General features: G+C 45.0%; 2 protein-coding genes across 2 annotated transcripts in view; both read left to right on the top strand.

The window, feature by feature from the left end:
• Positions 1-7,223: 7,223 nt before the first annotated feature.
• LOC122938917 overlaps positions 7,224-11,986 on the top strand; it is a 58,621-nt gene continuing 53,858 nt past the window's right edge. Inside the window, exon 1 of the mRNA XM_044294797.1 lies at positions 7,224-8,293. Coding sequence (XP_044150732.1) covers positions 7,235-8,293 — 1,059 coding nt within the window. The 5' untranslated portion in view covers positions 7,224-7,234. The remainder of the gene's footprint in view (positions 8,294-11,986) is intronic.
• On the top strand, positions 9,420-11,590 carry LOC122938931. The gene is made up of 2 exons (XM_044294816.1): positions 9,420-10,205; positions 10,492-11,590. Exon 2 carries the CDS (start codon positions 10,500-10,502, stop codon positions 11,103-11,105), a length of 606 nt encoding a protein of 201 aa, XP_044150751.1. The 5' UTR covers positions 9,420-10,205; positions 10,492-10,499; the 3' UTR covers positions 11,106-11,590.

Here is an 11,986-nt window from a genome sequence, read left to right as displayed (position 1 = left end):
CTCAATCGTCTTGGGGTCAGGAGCCTGACCGCTCGCCAACACCAGCTCCCATGTCACTCTTCTCATCAGTACTTGCCCACCTAGTAGAGGAATCGGCGGATGTCTCCTCCACATCTTGGCTTGCCAGTAACTGCTGACTGCCCTCTAGTAGCTCGTCCTCGCTGTATAGTGGAGCTGAGCCCACAGCATATAACACTTTTCTGGCCGAGGGAACAGAAAAGGACAGAGGCAGGTTGAGGACAGGTGAGGGCACAGGGCCTTCTCCCGGGCCATGCCAACTAAGGGTTGTGTCTGACAAACCCACTGACTCTTGGCTGGGGGTGTCTGATGTCACTTGGGATGAAAGACCGAGTCAACCATTCAAGAACCGCTGGGTTGCTGGTCAAGACACAACCGCTAGCGGGAGCTCAGGCCTCTCGCTGCGACTCCTGCTGCCACGGCCCCTTACGCTGCTGCGACCTCTGCCTGCACCAGAAACATTTAGGCCTCTGCCCCTCCCCTGTGCAGGGCCTGGCACTTCTCTGCCTGACATACTGTTAGATCAAATATTTTTTATTTCGCCACTAATACACTGCAAAAAGGGCTTCAGAATATATCACTGCACCGCAGAACGGCAAAGATATTTTTCCTTTTGCCACTAATACATAGAAAAAAGGGCTTTAAAACAGATAACTGCACCGCTGAGCGGCAAATATTTTTTTTCTTTTGCCACTAATACACGACAAAAAGAGCTGTCATTTTCGCACGTCACCACACAACGGCTAATAAGCCCTTTTTTCCCACTAATACAAGCCAAAAAATGCTTTAGAACATATAACTGCACCGCACAAGGGCAAATAAGACGTGGAAATATTTCCCTGTAATAACCCTGTTAATGCCGGTATCACACAGCACTTGCTCCCCAATAAGAACGGTTTGCTGGAATTACAGAGCGGTATAATGGCAATGTGGATCCGCAGTCAGCGCAGCAAGGTGTAATAGGATTGTTCCTGTTCCCCAGGATGTAACCTCCCCGACTGAACCCTGTTCTACATAAATGCTGTGAAATGATTCCTCCCTATCCTTTCCCTACACCTTGAATAATCTTTCCCTGAACTTGTAAATGGTTTTTTCAGCACAATCAAGTCTTTCCTCGCACTGTCCCTAGCGCCTGCTGACGTCTCTCCCTGCACTAAGTACACTGGCAGAATCCAAGATGGCTGAGGCTATAAATAGGGCTGTGACATCACATTGCTGGCTGGCTGCTGATTGGCTGCATGCATGGCATTATGGGTGATCCCGCCTTCCCAGAGTTACTTGCTCCATGTCCTCACACGTGCAGCAGTCATTTTAGGAAAAAATGTGATTCGTTACCAGGAAGCTTGAGGAAATTTGTCTTCGGTGCAAATCAAATTTTTCCTGAAATTCGGATCGAATTCCACTTCGTCAGCTTCGATTCGCTCATCTCTAATTAGGATGTCATCAATGAAACGGAAGTAGGCCAAGGGTTTATTGGGGCAGGATACCAAAAAATAATTTTCTAGTTTTGCCATGAAGAGATTTGCATGTTGCGGTGCCATTTTACTGCCCATGGTGGTCCCACTGCACTGTAAATATATCTCCTAGTCGAAAGAGAAATAGTTATGGGTGAGGATGGATTTGGTCAGTTGTAGTACAGACTCTGAGACGATCCCATTCGCCTCCAGGTATACTCGGCATGCAGTTAATCCATTATCGCGTGGGATATTCGAATACAAGGATTCCAGGAGGGGACAAGTAACCATGTAGACTTCAGAGGCAGGGCCTCTGGGCCTAGTAGAGCAGGCACAGTGTTCTACACCACTATACAGGCTCTCTGCAGCCAGGAAATGGACGTTTTTTTTATACGATTCATCGCGAATTAATTTTGTTCGAAGCAAATTTTTCCGGTACCGGCCGAATCGAATTTTTGAGAAATTCCCTCATCTCTAATTAAAAAGTTATGAACACAAAGGGGGAAAATATTATCGGCCCTTAACCGCCTCCGGACCGCCTAACGCAGATGTGCGGTCCGGAGGCGGCAGCTCTGCGCTCAGCGACGCATATACGCGTCATCTCGCGAGAGCCGTGATTTCCTGTGAATCGGAAGGTAAGCGAGTGGATCTCCAGCCTGCCAGCGGTGATCGCTCGCTGGCAGGCTGGAGATGTGATTTTTTTAACCCCTAACAGGTATATTAGATGCTGTTTTGATAACAGCGTCTAATATACCTGCTACCTGGTCCTCTGGTGGTCCCTTTTGCTTGGATCGACCACCAGAGGACACAGGTAGGTCAGTAAAGTAGCACCAATCACCACACTACACCCCCCCCCGTCACTTATTAACCCCTTATGAACCACTGATCACCCCATATAGACTCCCTGATCACCCCCCTGTCATTGATCACCCCCCTGTAAGGCTCCATTCAGACGTCCGTATGTGTTTTGCGGATCCGATCCATGTATCCGTGGATCCGTAAAAATCATACGGACGTCTGAATGGAGCCTTACAGGGGGGTGATCAATGACAGGGGGGTGATCAATGACAGGGGGGTGATCACCCATATAGACTCCCTGATCACCCCTCTGTCATTGATCACCCCCCTGTAAGGCTCCAGACATTTTTTGGGCCCAAGTTAGCGGAAATATTTTTTTCTTTTTTTTTCTTACAAAGTCTCATATTCCACTATTTTGTGTCAAAAAATAAAATCTCACATGAACTCACCATGCCCCTCACGGAATCCAAATGCGTAAAATTTTTTAGACATTTATATTCCAGACTTCTTCTCACGCTTTAGGGCCCCTAAAATGCCAGGGCAGTATAAATACCCCACATGTGACCCCATTTCGGAAAGAAGACACCCCAAGGTATTCCGTGAGGGTTTGAAAGTCCATATTGAGTCCATGAAAGATTTAAATTTTTGTCCCAAGTTAGCGGAAAGGGAGACTTTGTGAGAAAATACAAAAAAAATCAATTTCCGCTAACTTGTGCCAAAAAAAAAAAAAAAAAAAAATGAACTCGCCAGGCCCCTCATTGAATACCTTGGGGTGTCTTCTTTCCAAAATGGGGTCACATGTGCGGTATTTATACTGCCCTGGCATTTTAAGGGCCCGAAAGCGTGAGAAGAAGTCTGGGATCCAAATGTCTAAAAATGCCCTCCTAAAAGGAATTTGGGCACCTTTGCGCATCTAGGCTGCAAAAAAGTGTCACACATGTGGTATCGCCGTACTCAGGAGAAGTTGGGGAATGTGTTTTGGGGTGTCATTTTACATATACCCATGCTGGGTGAGATAAATATCTTGGTCAAATGCCAACTTTGTATAAAAAAATGGGAAAAGTTGTCTTTTGCCAAGATATTTCTCTCACCCAGCATGGGTATATGTAAAATGACACCCCAAAACACATTCCCCAACTTCTCCTGAGTACGGCGATACCAGATGTGTGACACTTTTTTGCCGCCTAGGTGGGCAAAGGGGCACACATTCCAAAGAGCACCTTTGGGATTTTACAGGTCATTTTTTACACATTTTGATTTCAAAGTACTTCGCACACATTAGGGCCCCTAAAATGCCAGGGCAGTATAACTACGCCACAAGTGACCCCATTTTGGAAAGAAGACACCCCAAGGTATTCCGTGAGGGGCATGGTGAGTTCCTAGAATTTTTTATTTTTTGCCACAAGTTAGCGGAAAATTATGATTTTTATTTTTTATTTTTTTTTTTTCTTACAAAGTCTCCCACTCTACAGCTACAGCACCAGCACGCTCAAAATGACTACGGAAGTCCCTGCAGCAATTCTGAGACGGCAGGAAAAAACGGAAAGCGGCAGCCCTGCCTCTGTACCTAGAAGTCATCTCAGCCGCCTGATGCTGTGTGTATCTATATGCAGTGCAGTCTGTCTACTGTGCCTCTTGTGCAGGGGGTGGGGGGCCAGGGGGCCACATTGCTCAGGGGCTTCACCGATGGTCCCTTACGTGTTTTGGATGGTGCAGTTACATCCACATTGGGGATCATTTATGAGACCGGTCCCTTCTCTGCCCCGCGCCGTAACAAATGGGACTTACAACTAGTGTTACAACAAAAATAGTCACAAGTCCCTTAATAAATCTCCCCTCTGACTCCTGTGCTGTGAATAAGGATGTAACGGCGCCATCAGAAACGCGTCAGAGACTCGAGGGACGTCTGGAACGTTCGGACTAATAAAAAATACGGCTTCTAACCGAGGGCTGGAGATTTTCCCAATTCTACAAACCTACAGAGTCTGCCGGTGCCTGACCCAGGACCACGCGTTTTATCCAGGATTTACGGACAGCGCCACATCTCTTTTTACTTAGAGCTGCTTTGTGGTCCCAGATAATGAAAAGATCACTGAAATCTGTTATGGAGGGGTCTAGAGCGCGTGACATATTACCTGCGGGTGCCTCTCCTCTCCTATCCAGGGACATACAGTGGGGGAGATTGTCCACCTTTCACTTTCCAAAGGAGTTCTGCAAAATGTAACTAGAGGTCCCTCTAGTGGAAGCGTGGAGGAGACACATTTACATGCAGGGATCTCCTCCACAGTATGGGGAGCAGTGATCACTAATGCCATCGATAGTACCATTACAGAAGCGCTCCTTCCTGACAATCTTCTGCTCGTCTGTAGAGAGACACATTTACATGCAGGGATCTCCTCCACAGTATGGGGAGCAGTGATCACTAATGCCATTTATCGTCCCATTACAGAAGCGTTCCTTCCTAACAATCTCCTGCTCGTCAGTAGAGGAGAAACATTTACATGCAGAGATCTCCTCCACGGTATGTGGAGCAGTGATCACTAATGCTATCATTCGTCCCCATATAGAAGCATTCCTTCCTGACAATCGCCTGCTCGTCAGTGGAGGAGCACATTTACATGCAGTGATCTCCTCCACAGTATGGGGAGCAGTGATCACTAATGTTGTCACTTGTCCCCATACAAAAGCGTTCCTTCCTGACAATCGTCTGCTCGTCAGTGAAGGAGACACATTTAAGTGCAGCGATCTCCTCCACAGTATAGGGAGCAGTGATCACTAATGCCATTGATCGTCCCATTACAGAAGCGTTCCTTCCTAACAATCTCCTGCTCGTCAGTGGAGGAGACACATTTACATGCAGCGATCTCCTCCACAGTACAGGGAGCAGTGATCACTAATGTCATCGCTTGTACTCATACAGAAACGTTCCTTCCTGACAAACGCCTGCTCGTCAGTGGAGGAGACACATTTACATGCAGCAATCTCCTCCACAGTACAGGGAGCAGTGATCACTAATACCATTGCTCGCCCCCATACAGAAGCGTTCCTTCCTGACAATCTCCTGCTAGTCAGTGGAGGAGACACATTTACATGCAGCAATCTCCTCCACAGTACAGGGAGCAGTGATCACTAATACCATTGCTCGCCCCCATACAGAAGCGTTCCTTCCTAACAATCTCCTGCTCGTCAGTGGAGGAGACACATTTACATGCAGCGATCTCCTCCACAGTATAGGGAGCAGTGATCACTAATGCCATTGATCGTCCCATTACAGAAGCGTTCCTTCCTAACAATCTCCTGCTCGTCAGTGGAGGAGACACATTTACATGCAGGGATCTCCTCCACAGTATAGGGAGCAGTGATCACTAATGCCATCGATAGTACCATTACAGAAGCGCTCCTTCCTGACAATCTTCTGCTCGTCTGTAGAGAGACACATTTACATGCAGGGATCTCCTCCACAGTATGGGGAGCAGTGATCACTAATGCCATTTATCGTCCCATTACAGAAGCGTTCCTTCCTAACAATCTCCTGCTCGTCAGTAGAGGAGAAACATTTACATGCAGAGATCTCCTCCACGGTATGTGGAGCAGTGATCACTAATGCTATCATTCGTCCCCATATAGAAGCATTCCTTCCTGACAATCGCCTGCTCGTCAGTGGATGAGACACATTTACATGCAGCGATCTCCTCCACAATATGGGGAGCAGTGATCACTAATGCTATCATTCGTCCCCATACAGAAGCATTCCTTCCTGACAATCGCCTGCTTGTCAGTGGAGGAGCACATTTACATGCAGTGATCTCCTCCACAGTATGGGGAGCAGTGATCACTAATGTTGTCACTTGTCCCCATACAAAAGCGTTCCTTCCTGACAATCGTCTGCTCGTCAGTGAAGGAGACACATTTACATGCAGCGATCTCCTCCACAGTATAGGGAGCAGTGATCACTAATGCCATTGATCGTCCCATTACAGAAGCGTTCCTTCCTAACAATCTCCTGCTCGTCAGTGGAGGAGACACATTTACATGCAGCGATCTCCTCCACAGTATGTGGAGCAGTAATCACTAATGCCATCGCTCGTCCTCATACAGAAGCGTTCCTTCCTGACAATCTCCTGCTAGTCAGTGGAGGAGACACATTTACATGCAGCGATCTCCTCCACAGTATAGGGAGCAGTGATCACTAATACCATTGCTCGCCCCCATACAGAAGCGTTCCTTCCTAACAATCTCCTGCTCGTCAGTGGAGGAGACACATTTATATGCAGCGATCTCCTCCACAGTATAGGGAGCAGTGATCACTAATACCATTGCTCGCCCCCATACAGAAGCGTTCCTTCCTAACAATCTCCTGCTCGTCAGTGGAGGAGACACATTTATATGCAGCGATCTCCTCTACAGTATAGGGAGCAGTGCCGTTGTTCGTCCCCATACAGATTCCTTGTTTCCCGACACATGTTTATACGGAACGGCGATTTAGGTGCCTGCACAGATGATTCAATTACCTGACTGACGAGCGTTTCGCTCATTGATCGGGTAATCAGTGGCGCCTTTACACCGCCAGAAAATCTGGAACGAACAATCCTGTGAGCGCGATTATCGGATTCCTGCCTCGTGTAGCGGGCTCTTTAGCCAGTTTTCCTTTACACCAGTTTTGATAAATCTCCCCCAGTGACTGAAGCCTGCATGGTGTCCACAACCCTCCCCCTACAACATGCAGTAGATAAGTCCTGATGTCCGTGTCCTCACCCACCCCCCACATGGACATTCCCCAGAGCACAATGTAAGCAGTCCTGCTGCTGTGTCTGTCAGTGTGCAGCATGAGGTTGCAGCCCCAGAGAAGACACTGCTCCACCAGTCAGAAGAGAGGGAGGAGAATGGCTCAGCTTCCTGATATGACTCTTTCCGGACCTGACATAGAACATTACACGTGAACAGAGCAGAGGACGGCAGCAGCAATGGCTTCTTCTCAGAGTAAAGAACTTGTGGAAATTAGAAGCTTTGGTACACCTCTTGGATATTTCAAGGAAAATGAATTCTTATCAGTAGAAGAGATCTACCACAGCCTTCCGGAGAGAAGCATCAATAAGGCTGGAGTAACTATGAGAAGCAATATTCTGCAAACCCGCTCGGATGCATTCCTTCATCTTCCAGTAGAGTTCTCCATCAGTGGTCTTCAGCACTGCACCACCATGGACTCCACCAGGAAGATTCTGGAGTCACAATCCTTTATAGGAAGAGTACACGAAAGAGAAGAACTCAAAGACCTCTTCATCTGGTCTGTGAATGTTCCTTCCACTGATATAGAGAAGGCTCAAGAAGAAGCTTACACTCATGTCCAAGAACACATTCCACCACAAGAGGCAAAAGAATACAAAGAAGAAATAACTAAACAATTTGCCAACTCTCCGGCATTTAATCAAGCTTCTCGGTATGGAAACTTCCGCTTCTCCTACCAGTTCTCTGACCTCCTTTCTCTATATGAGGCTCAATTTTGTGAAGGTAAAAAGCCACAGCTCAGCATTCTGGGCACAGATGTCTACAAGCAGGAGATCGCTCATTATGTGGTCGTCCACTGTCCTGATAGCACCCGATTTAAAGACCACCCAAGGGTTCCCAGGCTCCAAACCAGATGTGAACCTCTACCAAATGTCTTCTTAGTGGATGACACCTTGTATTGGAGACCTGAATCCACTTCTAATGCTCTGAAAGTGAGAACTAAGGATGGTCACATTACAGCCTGCAACCAACTGGAACCTTGTAACTCATTTGAGAACTCAGGACACTGCTTCCATTACGATCGATGTGCCTGGAACCACCTGGTGATTGCTTTCCATATTCCTCAGGGGGATGCATTAAAAATCCCCGTAGAAAATCTCATTAAACACCTATCCGCCTGTTCAGCTCTAGATCCTTTTATGAAAGAAAATTCAAGAATGAAAAGAGGTGAAGCTGAAAAACAATTCAAGGACTTTCAGCAGCAGTATCTGGGAAGAAGCCAAGAACTCCGACCAAAAGTAGGAGCCACGTGTTATCCATGTTATATGTCTAGTCCATGGTTATCTAGCGGTGTACTGTTCATCCTCTAGTAGTCAGTGGTATATTATATGTCCAGTCCATGGTTATCTAGCGGTGTACTGTCTATCCTCTAGTGGTCAGTGGTACATTATATGTCCAGTCCATGGTTATCTAGCGGTGTACTGTCTATCCTCTAGTGGTCAGTGGTACATTATATGTCCAGTCCATGGTTATCTAGTGGTGTACTGTCCATCCTCTAGTGGTCAGTGGCATATTATATGTCCAGTCCATGGTTATCTAGTGGTGTACTGTCCATCCTCTAGTGGTCAGTGGTATATTATATGTCCAGTCCATGGTTATCTAGCGGTGTACTGTCCATCCTCTACTGGTCAGTGGCATATTATATGTCCAGTCCATGGTTATCTAGCGGTGTACTGTCCATCCTCTAGTGGTCAGTGGTATATTATATGTCCAGTCCATGGTTATCTAGCGGTGTACTGTCCATCCTCTAGTGGTCAGTGGTATATTATATGTCCAGTCCATGGTTATCTAGCGGTGTACTGTCCATCCTCTAGTGGTCAGTGGTATACTATATGTCCAGTCCATGGTTATCTAGCGGTGTACTGTCCATCCTCTAGTGGTCAGTGGTATATTATATGTCCAGTCCATGGTTATCTAGCGGTGTACTGTCCATCCTCTAATGGTCAGTGGTATATTATATGTCCAGTCCATGGTTATCTAGCGGTGTACTGTCCATCCTCTAGTGGTCAGTGGTATATTATATGTCCAGTCCATGGTTATCTAGCGGTGTACTGTCCATCCACTAGTGGACTGCTCAGAACATTATCTGGTGGCCTCACATGTGAATGAACCATATGCTTGTATGTTACATGTGGATCATGTGTGTGATGTTATGGATTCTACTGTACTTTTCTTTAGGCAAATTCCAGTCATGGAGACCAGTTTGGCAAACATTCTGACCGGGCGCCTCATACTGAGACAAATATACATTTAGAGGGAAAAGAACGATGAAGAGAAGCTGAATTGAATGAAAAGCTGCATGACTGCAGAGGTAGGTGTAAAAACATAAAAGGGTAAAAGAAACTGGTGATAACTGGAAGGGCAACGTAGACTGGACACCACTAAGGAACTTACTATACCGTACCAGACTTACCATAGAAGAAAACATTTGTTGTAGAAGGAAGGTTTTTTATCTTTTTTTATTAACATTTTGTACATATAGGAATTTAGTTTCAAAAAGTTTTGGACTTTATTATTATTTTTTTATAATTTACTTGCTGTATGATTGTTTGCCGATCAAGAATTCTGAACCTCTTCTAATCATGTAAGACTAAAGTATCTGAATGTCTCTCCAAATCCCAGCAGACGTGATGGTCACACAGGAACAAGTAGAACAAGAACATTGTTGAGAAATGTTCCGATTGGTAAATCACGTTTGGTATTTTCTTGCTGAAAACTCAGTCCCAGCCCAAAAAACGTGAAGAAAGGATAGTTATTTCTGTTCGCAATACTGTTACATTTTTGATTAATGGGATGTGATAACTGGATTTCCAGATAGAATCCGCACGCGTTCCTTAGTTCACCTAATGAACTGGGTTAGAGGCCAGGAAAGTCTAATACGTGGGAGGTCATAATGAACCTGGCTTGGTGATACCTGCCGTGTCCATTGCTGAGTTAAGTCTATAAATGCTGCAGAACATTAGCCCTTTTTTGGTTTTAGCATCTGAATTTGGGCATTTCACAAATTTACTCCATAGATCTGCTGATGACACTCTGATTTTTGGGTTGAATGTTCAGTACAAGTCCTGCTATAATTCTAAAAGGTTACTCTGTGGCAAGAAACCTATAGTCATGGGCTGCACTACTTCTCCTGCCTGGATCTGTCTCTCAGTATGTAATTTATATGTCACTTTTTACATTAACCATTAAGTACGGCTTCACTTGTCTTGTTTCTGGAGCATGCTCGTTGACGTGTAAGAGAAAGGCCACACGCTCAGGTTTCCTGATGCACTTTTAGAAGCCAAGACCAAGAGTGAATTAAAAAGGAGGAGACATTGTTTCTGTCCTTTATACGTCTCTCCACTTCTGATTTTGGCTTCCAAAAGTTCATCAGTAATCCTGACCGTGTGGTCGTATCCTAAGTTGTTTTAACATAATATCCGCTTTTCTGTTGCAGCCCCTACCATGGAAAATGTAGAGGAGACCACCAATGAGATAAATAACTCCACGTTACAAAGTGAACAGTTCTTTCAGTCTATGTTGGACTGTCAAAAACAGCTGATAACATCTATTGCAAATCTCGAAAAAAATCTATCAGAAGGTTTTCACAGTCTTTGCCAGGAACTAAGAAATGTGACCAGTGCAATTACTTCTTTCCAGATGGACATATCAAGACGAGAATATCGTCCTCCATCATCTATAGAAACAAAGGATGGACAAAAGACATTTACCTCGAGTCCATCTTCATCATTGCGATCGGATGATCTTACAACCACTTCAAGGGTTGTGGATGGTCCTAAAGAGGACAGCTCACAGGGTTATGGGGAGCAGAAGTCCTTATTGAACGAAGATAGTTTAGAGACTCAAATGGATGGTGGGAAACCTGCAGAAGAAGTAGAGGTCGGAGAGCAGCCGTCCACACATGTCCAGGTGAAGCAGGAGAGGAACGGAGGCTCAGTAACTGGAAAGCATGCTGCTGAAAGAGGAGACCCTCATGAACTTGAAGACAGTTTTGAACAATATGGTCCACCATTAAAGAAAAAAAATGTTGATTTTGGTTTACATGAATGATTTCCGTGGAGAAGATGACTTTCAGTCCGTGACATCATTAGAACATCCAGATCCCAGAAACATCTTCGTATTTGATTGACGACATAAAGTGAAGTTTTGGCCGGGGACATCATGACTTCTCCTCTCCTGTCCTCACAGATACTTCCTGCCGTCCAGTAGATGAATGGATCACACATTACTCACGGCCCCTTGGATCTTCCCCCGGCTATTATTTTACACCGGTGCTGTGCATGCACATTTTGACAGAAATGTTTGCAACTTATCTATTCACGCACAGTGGATTTGTGGCAGAAATTTCTGTGTCTGAATTTAACTTCCAGTTATCTGAAATTAATATTTCATAACTTTGGAATAGTTTTTTCTTAAGCAAGCCATTTTCAGATTGTTTTGTCATGACGCATCGTACTTCATGTCATAGGAAATTTTCTGTTAATATGTTTTGCATTTATTTGTAAAAAAATAAATAAAAATTTACTGAAAATTCTGAAAAATTCACGTTTCAAAATTTGAATTTCTCTGATTTGAAGACATATAGTGATACCTCATAAAATAATTACTACTTAACATTCCTCATATATCTATTTTATGTTTGAATCATGTCGGAAATGTTATTTTATTTTTTAGGATGTTAGAAGGCTTCACAAACCCTTAGCAAATTCAAAACTTAATATCTATTACCCTTATTCTGCAGTTTACAGAAACACCTCATATGTGATCGTAAACTGCTGTATGGGCACACAGCCGGGCGCAGAAGGGAAGGAGCGCCATAGTTTTTGGAAGGCATTTTGGCAATATTGCATTTGAAGAGACCTTGAAGTACCCCTACATTGGAAATCCCCAAATGTGACCCCAATTTGGACACTACACCCCAAAGGAATTTT

Source organism: Bufo gargarizans, chromosome 1 (genome assembly GCF_014858855.1).
Source record: "Bufo gargarizans isolate SCDJY-AF-19 chromosome 1, ASM1485885v1, whole genome shotgun sequence".
Taxonomy (NCBI): Eukaryota; Metazoa; Chordata; class Amphibia; order Anura; family Bufonidae; genus Bufo; species Bufo gargarizans.
The sequence above is the reverse complement of the archived record's forward strand: the minus strand, read 5'-3'. Positions and strand labels throughout refer to the sequence as shown.